The sequence below is a fragment of the Rhinolophus sinicus genome, linkage group LG05 (assembly GCF_036562045.2).
Source record: "Rhinolophus sinicus isolate RSC01 linkage group LG05, ASM3656204v1, whole genome shotgun sequence".
NCBI classification, from domain to species: Eukaryota; Metazoa; Chordata; class Mammalia; order Chiroptera; family Rhinolophidae; genus Rhinolophus; species Rhinolophus sinicus.
Window position 1 is genome coordinate 121,319,978 of NC_133755.1, and position 19,697 is coordinate 121,339,674.

At 35.8% G+C, this 19,697-nt stretch overlaps 1 protein-coding gene across 3 annotated transcripts in view; it reads right to left on the bottom strand.

Annotated features, from left to right (window-relative positions):
• Positions 1 to 1,160: 1,160 nt before the first annotated feature.
• The window catches only part of CGA (glycoprotein hormones, alpha polypeptide), a 53,068-nt gene continuing 34,531 nt past the window's right edge, over positions 1,161 to 19,697 (bottom strand). The window contains exons 1-4 of one of the 3 annotated variants that reach the window (XM_019743236.2): positions 14,525 to 14,642; positions 3,179 to 3,285; positions 1,957 to 2,141; positions 1,161 to 1,507 (exon numbers count right to left, since the gene is read on the bottom strand). In XM_019743236.2, the coding sequence (XP_019598795.2) occupies positions 1,430 to 1,507; positions 1,957 to 2,141; positions 3,179 to 3,278 (363 nt within the window). In that variant the 5' untranslated portion in view covers positions 3,279 to 3,285; positions 14,525 to 14,642 and the 3' untranslated portion in view covers positions 1,161 to 1,429. Of the gene's footprint in view, positions 1,508 to 1,956; positions 2,142 to 3,178; positions 3,286 to 6,102; positions 6,285 to 14,524; positions 14,643 to 19,697 lie in introns of those variants that run through there. The other 2 variants (XM_019743237.2, XM_074333273.1) reach the window with 2 other exon arrangements.

Here is a 19,697-nt window from a genome sequence, read left to right on the forward strand (position 1 = left end):
ATCTAACAATGTGCCAGCACTTACTAGACATTAAATAAATGAACAAGTGAAGTATTGTGCTCATGTGTACTTCAGTGTTTCTTAAAAAGTGTATGCACTCATTGTTTTTATCCTGACACCTAGTGGGTTTACCAATCTTTAAGGAATTGGATTTTCACTCAGAAATGGAATCTTGACAAATTGGTGATGACTGAAATTTTTTCGAAATCCTCATCTGTGACCAGTGTGATTTTTTTCTTCTTCAAATTTCAAGCTCCTTTAGAAGTAGAACTCATGGGTGGCTTTGATCTCTACCACAGCTAATATAATTTAATGGTTAAAATCCATGATCCTCAAAGTAAGGGAAATCTCTGTTTTTAAATACAACCGCTCAACAAATGTAACTTTGAAGCATGGCAGCTTTTAAGCATTAGGATAGAACTAAGTGAAAGTGCTTGGTACCTCACCTAGGCTACAGTGAGAGCTCAGTGAGTACTTTGCTCATCGGTTTTCATGCCCATTTAGACCTGAACATAGAATGTAATAGCTGATGCCTCTGGAATTTTGGAGCAATGCCCACTTTTAGTTGAGAACAGCGATATCCTCTTCTGAACCACCATTCAGTTACAATCTGGCTGCCAGGGACTAATTAGATGCACTTTTTTTTCCTTTCCTTTTTTTTTTTTTTTGGTAGGCATAAGCCAAGTAGGTAGAAACTTCAGGCTGGAAAGGATTTTCTCTTTCCCAAACCCTAGAGCAGTGTTCTCCAATTTCTTTTTTTTCCTAATTGAAAACTTCTACCAGTAAAAAGTTGGTACATCCCCAATATATGCATAATTCTTTATAAAGTATATACATGCATTATCATACTAATGTATCCGTACTATTATAAAACTCATCAAAATGGGCATTTAAAGGGATTTAAGGGGATGATATAAAAATGGATTAAAACAGAAGTTACATTTTCTTCCCTCACCCCAGTGGATTGTTTTATAACTAGCCCACTGGCTGAAGGATTCACAGCTTGCTCTAGAAGGCTCAGTGGGAATAAGTTTCTCCAGGGTCAGGTCACTGAGTGCCTGTGGCCCCAGCTCACCACCAGCTCACTCCCCTCAATTAATTATATCAAAAGCAACTAGCTTTAAACTTTTAAGAAAAAAAATTAGAATTCAACAATAGAATGGTGATTTAAAAGACTTTATTTCCAGCAGACCCAGCTTTTTATAGTCATGCTAAATGCTGTATTTCATTCCAAATGAAAAGAACTAACTGCTGATTATGCTATAGGATAAAGAGAAAGGCAATAAAGCTGCAGTATAACCTTGAAGCATGTCACAAATGGTATGGTAAGGAAAAGGGGGGTTTCATCTCACAAGGCCATAAACACTGAACAAATTAATTTTCCATTCCAGGAAATCAGCACTCATCATGCCAGCACTCTGCAAAATATTTAAGATTTGTGATAATAACAAGTACTGCAGTGGCATTCCGTGTGGTTTTCCACTTTGGCATTTCCCATTACTGTAGCCTACAAGGTAAGAAAACAATGATAAATAATTGATGATAGATAGATGATAGATAGATAGATAAATAGGTAGGCAAATTTGAAAATTGATAAATAAAATTGTCTGTAGCCAGCTGAACTAAATAGATGCTTGCTATATTTGCATATTCTCCCTTTCTGATATTTTACCCTGAAAAGTGGCATTTGTATTACGATAGAAGCATGCCATTCTCTCTCCCAGTCTGCCCCCCATTACCTCACCCCTGTTCTCTTCATTCTAAATAAATCCAGCCTGTATCCACAAGGTTGCTGGATGTTTAGATTAAAAGGGGAAATGCAGCCCCTTCCCTGTACAAATGCCCAACAAAGGATGGGTAACTTAATGCCTCTGGTATTAAACCCCATGGGTGTGCTCTGGGGACATTTCTCTGATTGGACTCTTAGAAAGCTTCTGGGTTCCTTTAAGTTCTCACCTTGGTTAATGCTTTGGCCACACAGCATGTAGCTTCTGAGGTGATATTCTTTGGGACCAACATTGTCTTCTTGGACCTAGCTGGAGTGGGATAAGCTCTGGAGAAGCAGCAGCCCATGCATTGATAAATTGGGGCACCCAGCTTGGACAAGTATTTGTTTTCCTTTAGCTTACATTCTGGGCAACCTATCACCAGAAAAGGCAAAGAATAAATAACCCAATATGATTCAAAAAGAAACTATACATTTTTCCTTAGTATGGGATGGTAAATATCCTTTTTTCAATTGGACATAAAATAAATAAATACTTTTGACTATGTGTTAATATTAATACATAATCTCTATTTGTACTGATTAGAGTTATTTTCATGGGAAAATAATTTTTGCAGATATGCATGGGAATCTCAATAGTAGTAGTTTCTCTCTCTCCAAGCATGACTTCTGTATCCCAGTACTAACAGTATGCCTATCGAGAAAACAAAACTTGACAGATGAAAACACCATGAGCATCTGAAAGAAGAATTTTGCCCAAAGGCAAAGTATTTTCCCTTTTAAAATCTGCTATTGTTGTTTTCCCACAGAAACTCCAAATATTGACAGAGAATAGTATGTCAGAATTCTGAAAGCTTGGTGAGAGTAGAGAGCCTGATATTAGGGGGGCATCTGCATTTGGGATCTGGGATTAAAATATTACCACTGTTCTAGAGAAAAACCATAACCAATAGTAGCTCATAATTTCATAGCACATGGAATTATATCAGCTACTCTATGAGATTTTCCAAACAATACAGCAAAACAAATCTACTGCATAAGATGATTTTTGTTTTTCTCACTTGTTAACTGATGTGAAAATTCATCTACAAAGGCAATGCTAAAATCCTCTCAAATCTTCTGGGAGAGATGTAAAAAAAAAAAAAAAAAAAAAACTGAGCTAAACTGAACAAGGAGCGTTTTCTGCTTATAAAACTCAGATAAAGAGTAATCAGGAATCTATTTCAGATGAAAATGTACAGGCTGCTATTTAAATAGACATGTAAGATATTTTCACTGTACATTTTTGGAACCTAATTTAATTTTATGTTTACAGGCTCCAAGTGCCTAGATATGTATCCTAGGATTTACCACATTTGAAAAAGAAGTGGATATATAATTAATGGAGTGATTGATGTACATCTAGAAATGTGTGTTTTTCTTATTACTACAAACCCAAGTTTGGTCACACACCCTGCATCATAAATTCTCCATCAGGAAAGGAATGGAGAATATGTAGAAACACAGACAATGTGGCCAGAATGACAGCTGCATGTTTTCTGTAGTAATCCATGGCCCTTCTGCAAAACAGACATGGAAAAACAAGTTACTCTAACGTTGGCTTACCAGGCTTCACAACAACCAGTAATTTTAACATTACTACTAATAGTCCCCAGTGTCTTGCTCCCTCTGCTCCCAGCTCCCAACACACACTAAAGCCATGTATTAAAATTAAAAAAATAAATTAAAAAAAAAAAATTTGTCTTTAGAAAGGAGGTAGGAAATTGAATCTTCCCATTTCTCACATCAATCAGTAGAATCGAGCTTGATAACAATCAATTCTCTTTTTTAAATATACCATACTGTTAAGAAGCCTCGGTGTTCTTATTGGTAGTTAGTATGGGAGAGGGAGTTGAAGGGGATAGCTCGAGGGATCCTGGTGAAAATGAAACAGTTCTGTATCTGGATTGTGATAGTTGTCACACTAATCTACACATGGGATAAAATTACATAGAACTACCCTCACGCACACAATGAAATCTAAATAAGCTCTGTGAGCTGCACCAATGTCCGTTTCCTGGTTTTCACATTGTACTATAGTTATGTAAGAGTGACAATATACTTTTCAAGATTTAACAATCCAGTTCATATTTCTTTTTTAATTCTTTCGTTTCCTTCCCCTCCTACCTGATACAATAACTCTGTTTTCTCGAGACTACATGCATACTTTGTTAATCTGATTAATCGCCAGAACACTGACTTGAAAGAAATGTTTCAGCCTTTAGACCTCTGGATGCCGATAACCAGACTTCAACCCCCTTGCAATTTTCCACCAGATGACATACAATTCTCCCCTACGACCGGTGCAAGATATTATCTTGAAGGAAATCAGAACCCCAGGATGCATTTTTTTTTCAGATATCAGCACACAGGAATCGCTTAATTCCCCTTTTCCTTTGTTCTGCCTCTTCTTATGTACCTATAAAATCTTCTGACCATGCTAGGAATGGGGAAGGTGGCCTTTGAGACAGGAGTCCACCATCTTTCTGGAATGCCGGTATTTTAAATAAACCTCCTTTTTTTTCCACCAACCCTGTCTCTCGATCATTGGCTCATGAGCCACAAGCAGGTGAACCTGAGTTCAGTAACAGTTATGCAAGGTATTATCATTGGGGGAACTGGATAATGGGTACCCAGGACTTCCCTCTACATTTTTTTTTGTCACTTCCTCTAAATCTATAATTATTCAAAACAAAAAGTTAAAAAAAAGAAGACATTTTAGAATGAGATTTAAATTTGCATGTGAGTCAAAACTTATGGATATTTTTCATGTAGACTGACATAATAAGTCCATGTTTTTGTCAGATGTTTATATCATCCATGCATCTCATAAAAATGATGTGTCAAACAGTAGAACTAACAGTTTATAATACAGAAAAATAGGCCCTCTAAGTATAGGTAAGTCTAAAACATATGTATATCATTATTTCTACCTGATGTATGTACTTATACACAATTATTGGTTTTATCTTCATCCACAATTAACACTGAATAAATATTATTCTAAGTCAGTGGTTCTGAAAGTGTGAGTTGGAGACCCTAAACGTTTTCAGTGGGCCTGAGAAGTCAAAATGATTTTCATGATAATACTAAGATGCTAGTTGCCTTTTTCACTCTCATCCTTTCATGAGTGTTCAGAGAAATTTTCTGGAGGCTACATAACATATGTTGCAACAGACTGAAAAAACAAATACATGAGAATGTAGCTACGTTCTGTCAGCCTAGTCTTTTAAAAAATTTTCAAAATAGTAAAACAATGCCACTCTTCTCACCGATTTTTTTGTTTTGTTTTGGAAATTTTCATTTTTATGTTATTTGTATTAACATGTGATGGATTTTGTTGTTTTCAAATGAATAAATATCTTTAAAGTTTTTCTAACATAATTTCTAAATCAGTAAGCATTGATAAGTATAATTTCATTTAAAAATTATTTGAGCTCTTACATGATTTTTATGGGTGTAAACAGGTTCTGAGACCAAAAATTTGAGAACCACTGCTTAAGTGATATGCAAAGCCAGAAGGAAATTTTCAGAATTGAAAAGTGGTTTTCTTTTTAAATTAGCATCATTTTTGTGCTTTGATGTTGCAGCTCATATATTATGAAAATTCAGCATTATACAGTCAACAATTATATCAGAATTAATTCAGAAACATTTATAATAAGATTGCAGAATGTGAGAACATGAAGTCAATGCACATTTTAGAATTTGCTTTATGATAAAGTGAAGAGAAGATTGAAAAAGCAGAACCCAAGTCCCCATTGCTGTAGTTTTCAATGACAGAAACAGCTTCATTTTTATTTATTTTTTTAATGAGACTACACTGAGTAGAAAGGAATTAACTCTCAAATTCTAGGTGTTTTTGAAAACATTTTAATAAATGTTTTTATCATCCTAATCACCTTTAGGTCTTTTTTTTGTTTTGGAATTTGGAAGATAAACATTATGAACCAGAGTAGGAAAAATAATTATGTTCAGCTGGGATTTATGCTATTTTGCAAAATATGCTCAATCTAAATCAGATTTGCTTATCTCAGCCTCTTGGTATTCCAAGTGAGTATCCTGCAGACATCAGAGACTCTATACATCCAACCACACAGTGCACCTCCAACATCCACTCAACATGCCATTAGCTTCTGTCACCTGCCACATCAGAATCACAAGTCCAAACAAACATGTTTTCACAACTTGGCCTGTAGTTGGGAATCACAACTCCCCCTTCTCAGCTCATCTACCTCAGCATCCTTTAAGGAGCTACCCAGCTGCCAGATTCACTGTAAAGTTTTCACCCAACCCCAAAGCCAAAATAAATAATTCTCTCCACTGTCTTCACCTACCTTAGAGGAAGTTCCACAGTCTGTCCTGAACTCTAGCCAGTTATGGGCATGCTCGTCTCTCCATCCGTGTGAAAGCTTCGTAAAGGTAGAAACTATGCCCCTCTAATGCACCACCACCCTAGCACAAAGCCTTGCACAGAGTAGACACAATTATGTTGCATTGGGACTTTAGAACAATAATAATAATACCAATTAAAAGTTGCTAATGTAGAGCTGTCGTTCATTCTAAGGAACAAGATAACTCTTAAATGGTAACTTAAAATAAATGTTTAACGAAATGAAATATTTTTAGGAAAATTCATTAGAGACAGTATATTCTCACTTAGCTACATAATTTATAGCTGGCTAATATGTGAATCTATAAGTGTTAAAAATACCACAGGTAGGAGCCATTTTATGCTAAGATATAAAAGTCATAAGAATTCAAAAGAAGGCGGTAATAAAAAAATATACGAAAGCTTCAGGGTTTAAATTGGGTGTCTCTTAGTTTATATCAAATTATATATGTCCACAAATTTATATGCTTAATATAAAATGACTCTGTGAGGAAAAGATAGCATTCTTAAAAGTATAAAAGAATATGATTGCCATAATTTACTATTATTATTATTTAACATGGTTGCATATTTTTATTGTGATTATATATAATTTATGTATTAAATGATTTATAAAATCGGGAAACTCTACCAGTGTACCATACTATCCGTGTGTGTGTGCCTGTGTGTGTGTGTGTGTGTGTATGTGTGTATGTGTGAGATAGCATCTCAGGAATGCTATCTTTTCCTGACAGAGTCATATTATATTAAGAATATAAATTTCTAGATATATATATTTTGATACAAACTAAGAGACACTCAATTTAAACCCTGAAGCTTATATATACACACACACATCTATATATAATTCTAGTTGACATTCAATATTATTCTACATCAGCTTCAGGTGTACAGCAGTGATCAGGCATCTACACAATCTATGGAGTGATCCCTCCAGCTAAGTCCAGTGCCCCTCTGGCACGCTACGTAATCATGCAACATTATTGATTATATTGTCCATACTGTATTTCACATCCCCGTGATTATTTTGTGACTACCAATTTGTACTTTCTAATCCCTTCACCTTCTCCCCTATTCCCCAACCCCCTCCCATCTAGCAACCATCAGTTTTTTTCTCTGTATCTCTGTGTCTATTTGTTTTGTTTACTTGTTTATTCTGTTCTTCAGATTCCACTTATAAGTGAGATCATACAGTATTTGTCTTTCTCAGTCTGACTTATTTCACTTAGCATAATATTCTCTAGGTCCACCCATGTTGTTGCAAATGGTAAGATTGCATTCTTTTTATGGCAGAGTAAAAATAATACTCCATTGTATAAATGTACCATGATTTCTTTATCCATAGATATACTACTTTTTGATGTTGGAGTGGCAAAGTCATACCGTAGAAGGAATGTAGGCTGAGATATATTTGTGTGGCCATCTTTGAGAAATACAATCTGCCATAGCAGTGAAAACTTAGGGGCAACAAACAAGGGGGCTTCCCTTTGTATCTCCTTTGCTCTGTTTTTATCACAGAAAAAAATCCTTGTAAAGTAATGTTCAAGGATTGAGAAATCTATAATCCCTGTGTGTTTACCCTATTATTGAAAGATTTCAAGGAAAATTAAATGTTTTCTATATATATCATATATATGGGTAAATGTGGATATGTATATGTGGTATACATATGTTTATATATGTATGTGTGCGTACACATATATGTATAGGTACATATATGTAAAAATTGCTCCAAGAATATGACAAGTATTCGTTACAATGTGACATCTTGCTCTTCAGTTACAATGATGCTGCCATTCCTCCCCCACTGACCGAGAGTGAGGTTTTCGGTTTTCCTAATGGTGTGATAGACGGTGTGACTCATCCATATTCTTCACACCACGAAGCCCAACTGACTCATAGCACATTTTTGAGATGACTAACTAGGATTAGAGGCATAATTCTTTGTTAACAAAACAGATTAAATCTAACTGACTTATAGAGGGTTAACCTAAAACTTCACCTCATTAGCCCATCTAATCCAGCAAACCGCTAAGGAGAGGAAAAGTAAGCTGCCTTCAGAGAATAATTAATGAAAAGAAACCTTGGAAAGTAAAGCCTTTAATCTCCAGCACACTGTCTGGCATGAGATAGATACTCAGTAATTGTTTGTTAAACAGAAAATAGGCCTGTAAATTTTAGCATCTTGCCTGGTTCAGAGAAGATAGCAATAGTCAGCCTTGATGAAAGATTTAAAGATGAAAAGTCACAAGGAAAGTAGAATGTCCGGAATCCTTCATCCCACCACCTCACACAGAGTGGGCTCACCTCTACCTCCCACCAAGTGAACACCTCTATCTCCAGGTGGACAAATTTGAAGAGTCTGGGGTCACTGGTCAGCTTGGAGTGGCCGTGGCTACTAGTTGCAGTAAGTGGGATTTTCCAGCAGGGAGTGTCTTCATCATGCTCCAGCCCTCGACCTCAGTAAGCTTCCGGGTTCCCAGCTCTTCCAAGTAGACCTTCCAATATTGCTCTGAGGTACTAGAGTGCCCTTGAGCTCTATTAGCACATTCACTGATAGCTTTCTCCAAAGATAGTGAGTGACAAGGGGTGGCTGAGAGATTGCAGGGAGGGACAAGAACATCCTGGCTAACACGCCCACAATCTGTCTCCAGTCCCCTCATCCATTCTTTGATCTAGAGAATTAATGTTTTTTCTAGCTCATAAAAAGATGAGTTTTGGATAATTTGATAGGAGTTCAAAGTTGCTAAGTGCAAATTTTAACATCCAAATCAAACACTTGGAAGATTGAAAGACTTTGAGTAAGTACCTGCTATATGTCAGGCGAGGTGCCAAGTACAGGCAACACAAATATGAATAAGTGACCTGCTATCTGACCCAGATACAAAGGCAAATGCCTATGAGTTAGAGTGAGGAATGCTGTAAGAGAAGCATTTGTAGAGATTGAGATCTTTGGTAGACTGGGCATATGAGAACGGAGAGATGAAAAACTAATGAGAATAAAGAACACATGCTTGATGGAAAAAGAAACATGACAATAGTAAACATATATTTTAAGGTTTTTATATTTGTGCAGGAGTTTCATGTATTCAATACTCCTCATAATTTCCCCATCAAGTAGAGGTGGCAAATAGTTTGTCCCCAGAGTGTCCCAGTATCTAGAGGAAAAGAAAGCCAAGTACAGTCACAGTTCAGCAGCAGTATTTGGGATGGGATTTATGTTTATCCATCACTTAACAGTGGTTTGTGCCTTCACAAAATTTTAAAAGGGAGCCAACTTGTTTTCCAGATGAAATGGAGAGAAAAGAAAAAGGGGTTCCAGAGACAAGAGAAATATACAGCATCGCTTATACAGCTATGCTTTTAAAAACAGGGGTTTACATAAAGAAGAATAGAACAAAAGATGATCTTAAAATATTTACTTTAAAAATAAATAAAAAGAGCAGGCAGTATCTAGAAGAAAATTGAAGGACTCACAGAATTATAAAAATGATTTTAATTCCTATATGACCATTCTTATAATAAACATATTTTGAGAAATTTCTTAATTGACTAAATTTAAGGGGCTTTTAATAAGGTGTACATGTTCTACCTTACTCGTTATTTAAAGGCACTTCACAATGTTAACATAATTATGTTTTCAAATCTTGGTTTTTCCATTACCTTTCTGGTTTTTCTAGCACATCAGCACTTTTTAAGTTGTCAGCACACTAAATCAGTGTGTGCTGATAGGACAAATTCTACACACACCATGAAATTCTGTTTTAAATTCAAAATTCAAATGTTTGTTTTTAAAAAATACCCAATTTTAAAGTTACCATTATTGCAGTAAGAAATGTTATAAGGAATAAAACATTGGATAGTGTCAATTTATCAGTCAGAAAAGTAAAACATCCAAAGGCCAGAAAAGTTTTATATGGAGCATTATTATAGTAATATAAGAATCTTTCTTGCAACTTTTAAAATTTGTGCATTATATTTTGTTGTGTTTGTTTGAGTTATTTTCATGCAATATTAGACATACCAAGTCTCATTCCCATTTAAAAACACTAAAGCATAAAAACATATTCAATTTTCCTTGAAGTCTTTCAATAATAGCATAGACAGGTGGCGATTATACATTTCTCAATCCTGGAACGTTACTTTATAAGGGATTTTTTTCTGTGATAAAAACAGAGCATAGGAACTACAAAGGGAAACCCCTTTATTGTTTATTGCCCCTAAGTTTTCACTGCTATGGCAGATTGTATTTCTCAAAGATGGCCACACAAATATTGCTCAGCCTACATTCCTTCTACAGTATGACTTTGCCACTCCAACGTCAAAAATTGGTGCATCTATCTTTGTACCCCATTTGATGTAGGTGGGCCCTCTGACTACTTAGACCAATCGAATATGGCAGGACAAACACTGGACCAGTTGTGGATGTATCTCTGCACTGACTTGGCAGTCCCTGCTTCCTGCCCTTTAGAAACCAGTTGCCATGCAAGAAGTGCTACTACAATGAAATCACCATAGGATAATAAGATCAAACCACGTGGAGAGGCCCTGGAGAATGAGATGCCACGGAGAGAGAGAAAGGGGCCACGATGTAATAAGTGAGAAAACCATCTTGGATGACCAGTCCAGCTAAGCTTCAGACCACTCCAGCCCCAGCCCCTATATGATCACAAATGCATGAGAAATCCATGTTAAGAAATGCCCAGCTGAGCCCATTCCACTTACAGGACCTTCAGAGATAATAATAACTTGTTTTACCCAATAAGTTTTTGAGTTTGTTGCACAGCAATACGTTGGAACAGCTGTTCTCTCTTGTACCAAAAATTTCTCCTCTGAAATCTGATATATGGGACCCCAATCTTGTCTCTCTGCCTTCTCCTGGTATTTTTCCTCTGTAGGGTATTAGTTATATAACACATATTCAGTTCATCTATTAGGGAAAATGCAATAAAGTGTGAAAAAATTTTGGTGTTAGCATTGTACACAGTATCTGCAATACTGGATTTGATAATAATAATAACATACTTTAAAAATTGGTGGAAGAAATATTAATAATTTAAGATATGCAGATGACATCATCATACTGGCAGAAAGTAACAATAATTTGAAATGACTTCTGATGAAAGAGAAAGAAGTGCCAAAGCAGGACTGCATATGAACATCTAGAAGACAAAAATCATGACTACAGAAGAAATACACAACTTTAATAAGGCAGTGAAGACGTTGGAATTGATAAAAATTTAGCTTACCTTGGTTCAATCATCAATTCCAATGGAGACTGCAGCCAAGAAATCAAGAGAAGGCTGAGACTCAGAAGGGCAGCAATGAAAGAATTAGGAAAGATCATCAAGATTAAAGATGTGTCATTAGAGACCAAGGATAAGATCATCCATGCCCTCAGATTCTCAATTACTATTTACAGATGTGAATGCTGGACAGTAAAGAAGGCTGATAGGAAAAAAAATTATTTATTTGAAATATGTTGTTGGAGGAGAGCTCTATGGATGACCTGGGTCTCCAGAAAGATGAGTAAGTGGGTGCCAGAGCAAATCAAGCCTGGAACATTCCTGAAGGCAAAAGTGGCAAAAGTAGGAAATTATCGTACTTTAAGCACATCATGAGAAGGCAGGGTTCTTTGGAAAAGACAATAATGCTGGGGAAATTAGAAGGCAGCAGGAAAAGAGGAAGACCTAACATGAGATGGACTGACTCCATAAAAGAAGCCATACACATGAGTCCACAGGAGCAGAGCAGGGCTGTTGAATACAGGACACTGTGGACGTCTCTCATTCATAGTCACCTGGAGTCAGAGCTGACTCAATGGCATGTAAGACACACATAACATACTTTAACATAACTTCTACCATTAATTGAGCATTTGTGTGTGCTGGATACTCTTTGGGGCACCTTGAACACATAAATATATTCAAAACTCATGACTACTCTGTGAGGTATTGTTCTCATTTTGGCAGATAAAGAAATTAAAGAGGTGAAGTAACATATATAAAGTCATGAATTTTGTCACTGGCAGAGCAAAGATTTTAGAACGTGTCTTTACAATTCCAAACTCCAAGCTTTGAACCACACTCCGCTATGCTGCCTTCTAATCTTTATTTTTTTTACAATGAAGTTCTTAATTGATTTTTTTCAGATGGCATATCCCTACATAAGATACTGGCATCTTTTTTAAGAGCTACATTATGTGTCAGTTTAAATATAACTTGCCCATGTAATTTTTTATTTTACATATTTGTCTGATTTCATTTTCCTCAAAACAACCCTAAGAAAGCCATTTCATTTGGATAAAGAGGCATTTTATAAATGATTAAATTATGAGAACTAGTATCTGGTAGAGTGGGAAAAAGGGGAGAATTCTTTCACATACAGTCCTTGTTTGATTCTCTTTACACTTCTAAGAGAAAAGGCATTATTATGGCACCTATTTTATAGACTAGAAAAACTACATTTGAGACTAACCAACCAAAGGCACCTGGAATGGAATCTGACCCTAAGCTAGTGCCTTCCACCTATTCCACCCCTATAGCCTAGAAGAACACAGTTCATCCATTTCCTTCTTTAGGACATTGATTCACACACGAATCATGCTGTACTATTGTCTTTTCTAATTCAATTCTTAGTATTGCCCTTCATTCCACTCCCAGTTCAACCTAAGCCTCTCTCTCTCCCTCTCTCCCTCCCCCCCACACTTTCCCCACCCAGTGTATTAAGGATGCTAGAGCCTTTCTATAATGTTATCTGAGACTGATAAACCAAAGATTACTGATTACTTTGTGCAACATTACAGTGAGTAATACTGAAATGTTACACACCAAAACCAGAATTTGCAAGGGTCGTAAGTCGATAGCAAACTACTCCAGGATTCATAATCTATAAAAATGAGACTTTGGTGCTATGGGTCACGCTGTTCTCAATGGAACTATTAATCAATTCCTGTACATTTTCTCTTCATGAGAACAGATTATCTTGGTCTACTTTCGAATAAGATGCCCATTACCTTCTAGTTATACTATTTCTATTTCCCAGCTTTCACTTTGAGTTTTCATGTAAATGTGAGTCCCACATTACAAAGAAATGTACGATGAAACTGAGAATCTGTTCTGGAACATAATCAATTGCTTTTCTAACATTGTTCACTTGTTACCTTTTTCATCAGGAAATGCTAAGAAACATTTCCTCAAAATTTCAACAACTCTATTACTCAAAATTTCAACAACTCTATTACTGCAAAAAATTTAAATCAAAACCAAAGTTAAAGTGAAATGAAAATGCATAAACTTTTCATAAATGGTGATTGTTCTTATTTTTTTAAAATAATTCAAGACAATAGCAAAGTATTATAATGCCATTTGGGTGACATATTTTGAGTAACTGAATTGGTGTTAAGTCAAATAAATATTGAACAGACATCTTAAGAAGCTTAAAAATAGTCCTCTGTTCTAATGTAAAACATCTTACTTTTGAGTGGGGGAAGGATTGTGGAGCTTAGGAAACAAAAGTTCCTATGAAGAGGAAATGGAGCTTCTGTATTCCAAGGGACTATCATAGTGTCAGCCCATAATTCTTCCACGTGCTTAAGTCCTGTTCCTCAACACTAATCAGCAGAGACAAAAGAGCCAACCAGCTATTTTCCAACCAGCTGCCATTTCAACACCCATTGATGCAACTATAATTAAAGTTAGCAAAAGTTTCCTGAAAATCTCATTGGAACAAACTAATTAGACTTGGGCATGTGATTTAGAATTGTAAGGTCATCAGTAACAGTTGGAGAAATACTACTGACTCTTATTTTTGTAGTGTTTTATGAAAGATGAAAATGGAAATAATGTTGTTCAAGAGATTTCGTGTTACTACTCAAGTCTACACAAGAACATCCATTCTAAAGCTATCAGGAACTATGGTCACTCAGCTGAAGAGGTGAGCTGGTTTATCGGTGGGCAGCTGGAAGATACAGTTATGCATCATTTGAAAACTGATGATAAAACAATATCAGCAACTTACATAAGGTCTACTCACCCTCTACCTGACCCCTAGAAGCCACTCATAAGAATGTCTTTCAAATGACATCCAATATTTCTTGAGGAAAATCAAGATACTGGCACGCACTCATGCATCTCAGCAGGAGACGATTGGTTTCTGGCTTCTATTAGATAACATCTTACTTAGCCTGTGATCACAGACCACAATTTTACAGACTGCCTCCCAATTCAGTCATGAGTGTGCTGAAAAGAGAATATGTAAATGCCTGTCCCTCTTCTTGCTAAGGTTTATGCACAGCTCCCCCATATTCTCAAATATTTTACTGTTCCCTCAATTAAAATCCCCCAAATTGTTTCATTTTATATTACCTTCCTCTGGACTTTTTGCAGGATGTGTTCAGAGCAGTTGATTGTGGATCTGAAGAGGGATTTTAGCTTTGTCTTGTGATTTCTCAGTGACTGCAGTTAGTAAAGTGCTCACCTGCTTTTATACCAGCAGAGTAATAAAAACTGCACGTTCCCACCTGCACCTAAGCCCAGGGATCAACAGTAAATTCCATCCAATGATTGAATGGTACTTCGTGTAATTACCATGACATCAATTTGATCTTATCTTGTTTCAACCCTTAGATCATTTTTTGTTTTGAGCCATTTTCAGGCGGTGATGACCGCAAGGTCAGCCTATGAAACTAGAGTATGCTGTCATTTTCTACGTAATTCTATCAAGACTTAACACACAACATCCTGAAAGTTGACACTTTCCTATAAACAAGACCCTGTGAGTATCACATTTAATTAGCTAAATACCTGATGTTTACCTAAAACAGGAGAAGAGCTGTAAATTTCAGGTAATAGATACAGAGTATTGCCAGGCTTACAACATTATTCCAGTAGGAAACAGAAAAATAAGCACACGCCTATTTAGACTTTTCTAAAATTAAATGTATTTAATAAGGATGCAGGGAGAAAATATGAGGCAATTCTGAGAAGGACTGATTGGATCTCAATATTTGTGCCTTTTTATTCTCTCATTTCACTTTCATAAAGCGCAGTTTCTTTCTAAACAAAAAATACACACGTCACGGCTTGCCAGCGGTGGGACACTTAACTCCAAGATTCCCAATACAGTGTCTCTCTAAAACCTAGCCAGCGCCTCAGGCTATGGCTGCGGCTGCTTTTACCCACACAAAGCTTATGATCCCCAAAAGGTTCCTGGCTTCATCTGCTCTGCTCAGTGTCAGTTCTATAGGGACAAGCTTAGATACAAACTACCAACAATTTCTCCAAGGGAAAGTTTAGAAGATTCTTGTGATACAAAATCAACTCTTGTTTAATACAAAGAAACTGACCCAAAAAAGCAAAGTTTTCTGTGACTTATTATCTGTGATAAATTCATTTGTTTCAGTTCTTACACCTTTTCAGATTTCCATTACCTCCTTCCGATGGCTTCTCCTAGTATCTACTCTATCCATTCACCATTTCCTGGTGACAATTGATGTCACCATTATTCATGAATTTCTACCATTTAAATCTCAAAGGACTGGCAGTACACAGAGGGTGCCAAAAATGTATACACATTTTAAGAAAAGAAAACTGTATTAAAATTGTAATAATATATACGGATAACAAAAGGTGAATACAAGTCACATTTGACATCTGCAATTACAAGAGGTGCTCAACATGGTTATCATTAGCATGCAGACACTTCTGATTACAGTGAACTACCATAATGCTTGAGCAACATTGACCAAAGTGTCCACTTGTATACATTTTTTTGTCACCCCCGGTATTTTCAAAGTAGCAGATTTGTGTTGGAAATATGGAGCCTTCATAGTTTCAAGGGAAGGACACCTTTCAAGTCTTATAGAAAAATTCCTTTTCTTTCCCTCCCTTGCATTAAGGCATTTCACTCTCCTTTATTCTATTACTCATATCTTCCCTCCATTTGTCTTTCTTTCAATCCTTTTTTCTTTTCTATCTGGATGATTAAGTAGAAATGATGTTTCTTGTGTGCTGTTATTAAATTATTTTCACTTGGTTTATGATTTAGTAATTGGCTTTATTTTTATTTCATATGTTTCTATATAAGAATTAGGAATACTGGGGATTCATATGAACCCTTCTATAGCACTTTTAAAGTTACAATGTTTTTGTATTCTTTTTAATAAACATGATGTGGCAAAATAAATTACACAAAAGTTGTCAAAACAGTTTCTTCCACACATGACCTCTCCCCCTCAGTAAACCCCCAATTTCCCTATTTTGGGGGTGATGTTTCTATTTCTTATATGTTTCCTCATATATCCTATGTATGCAAATATGTAAGTAAATTATACATGACTCCCCACCCCCATTCAAATTCGCCTTAAAATGATGAACAGAATACAAAAATTGGAGGAAACTGCATTTGTGCTCATAGTTCAGAGAAATTTCTCTCTGTTAATATAGTATAAATTATACTTCTCTATACTTTCTAAAATGGCATATATTACTTTTAATTATAATTGGGGAACTTAATTTTTAGTTAATTGGGGACATAAAATTTTTAATTTTAATTGAGTAAAGTACTATTACCAAAAATGTTTTTAAGTCTCAGTATGTTATGTTGCTGCTTTCATGTATTTTTGACAGTTTAATCTCACAACTAATAGCTCTATTTTCCCCCATCTTGAATAACTGGTAGAGCTGGTGTGTGAGAGATCCAAAACACACCTCGTTCATTTACAGTTACCTCCTAGATGCTATAATTTGGAGTACCCATTGCCAAGAAGGTAGACTGGCTGAAGACACTGGGATGACAGGGCAAATAATCACACAGAGGGTGTGTCAGGGACATATTTGCATAGCAGTATGACACACTGAAGTACAGGCTATACTAACTGCACGAATTTTTCCTAATAAAGTTTTGCCATTTACGCACTGAATTTTTTTCAAAAAAAACACCTTTGTAAATGTTTTATATGTTTACTTGATTTGTTTTCTCAAACATAATTTGATTTTTCTAATCATAAAGTATGATTCTCACAAACATTATGCTGTAATCAGAACAGCTGAAGTATGTAAAATCTGTGCTTTTTTAAAGTAGCTTTTTCTTCAGTAATTTCAATGATATATTACATGATTTTAAAATTTTAAGCAATACAAGAGCATATACAACGAAAAATAAGTCTTCCTACTACCCCAAAATCTTTGCTCCAATTCCCAAAGGTAATAATTTTTAACAATTTCTTAATGTTTCCAGAAATTTTCTATAAATATATATACACACATTTTCTGGGGGTTTTGTTGTACACAAAGAGAAACATAATACACGCAGTAATACCCTGCCCTCTTGTTTCTTTTTAAACCTAATAATGTATCTGACTGGTTTTTCTTCCATATTCAAATATGCAGATCCAACCAGACTTTTTAAATAGTATAAAGTATTGTGGATCATTAATTATTTAACCAGCCCTCTATTAATGATCATTTGCATCATTTCCAGTTTTTTTGCTATTACAAACAATGCTATAACGATCATCCTTTTCCTGGTTACATGTATAATTATAGTTCTAGGGTACATTTTCAGAAGTGGAATTGCCGGATCAAAGCATGTATTTTACACTTGTATAAAGACTGCTCAAGTGCTCTTCTCCACCCCTCCTCAAAACTGATGTCATGAAATATATTGTGTGAAATAGATGAAAAATAGTATCTTATTTTCATTTGCATTTACATAATTTTGTGCAGGGTTAAACATCATTTCATAAATGGTCATTTGTACATTATTTTTCTGTGAAATGCCTGTTCAAAAATCTTTCTCACATTTTTAATTTTATCTTTAATTTTAAGCCTGATTTTTTATTCTTTTGTATTTTTACCATACAATAGTTTTTATATAGTCAAATATGTCTCTTTAGGTTTTAGACTTGTTAGTTTTATGCAATGCCAAGATACTAAAACGAAGTATGCATATTTTATTCTAGAATATATACAGCTTTATTTATTTTCAGTTTAGATCTTTAATTCATGTGTAATTTATTTGGGGGTGAGGAGTGAAGTAGAAATCCAGCTTCTTTTTAAATCTAAATGGCAAGTCAGTTATTATAACACCATGTAGAGAATAATCAATTATTTTTTCTTCACTAATTTGAAATGCTCCTAAATTCACAAATATTTTGAGGTCTAGTTTTAGGTTCTCTATTATGATTCATATTAATAAATATGTTCACTAAATGGTAATCAATGTTTTATATTTGTTAAGATCATTAAGTATTAGATTTATCTAGTGACTATCTACCAAGTATAGTAACCAAAGTGCATTATCAAAGAGAAATTAGACATATAATCACATCTTTAAGTTGCTAACAATATGGTCGCTATAAATTAGAAGTATTAGGATTTTCCCTCAACATTATCTTTGACTTTTCACGAAGCTAAGACAAAACCCTGATTTCCTAACCTCCACTCAACTCTTTAATGCTGTGTAGCTATGTTTCTTGTAGTATGTCCCATGTTTCATCTAAGTCAGGATTACCAGGCTGTTTGTTTAAAATACAGATGTCTAGGTCCCATCTGGGACCTAGTGGGCCTGTTACCGTAGGCAGAAAGGACAGGGCTGTGGGGAGAGGGGAAAGAAGAGAAGGAGGAAGTAAGGGAAAACAAAGAAGGGAGGCGATGAGATCATTCTTAAGAAAAGATGCAGCTACCAGACCAGCCAGAACTACTTCGGTGGCCAAGAGCAGATCCAGCACACCATCTTGCCCCTGAAGTTCGTGAACTTTAACTAATTGTAATGGATTATAATATTATTAGCATTACAGGGAAGGAAAATCTCTACCCCCTGTATCGCCATGACAATTCCGACAAGGGCCAAATAAGGACCAAAAAAATCCCTCCTCCCAATGGGAAGTAGTGGTCAGCAAAGACCCGCCTGGGAATGCCAATCATGCCACTCCTGAGTCTTGAATATTTCACACCCTCATTTCGAAAATAATAAATTCCCAAGCCCCAACCCTCTTCAGCGCAGTGGCTATTCTCCTAGACTGCCCCCTCCCACCACTCTGGGAGTGCACTGTCCTATCCTTTCAGTAAATTCACTGCTTGCTCAAGTTATTCAGGGCGCCTTTAAATTCTTTCCTGCAGCGTAACCAAGATCCTGTCCTTCAGCAACAGATCAAAATCTCTGTCAGTTGAGCAGAGAAATTTGCATTTTATATACCAAAACTTGAGAAGCATGACTGTACAGCATTGTTCAGTAAACCAGAAATGTAGTTAAGGAGGAATATGGTGTGTTTTCATCTTCAGCTGCCTCTGTAGCACAACTAAATTGAAAATGGTAAAGTCATTTGTTCAGCTATGTGAGCCTCCACTCTGCACAAACAACTAAAACTCCCAGCAATGGGAATCTATGATAAAGATAGCCCGAAGCACCAAACAACTATGCGTGGTCACAGACACAAAAACAGACACAAACAGTTTCTTGGTTGAGATAAGGTTTGTAATCAGCAGCCGCAGGTAGGGTGACTGACAGTCTGAAAGAACATCCTGAGACGTGATGTCT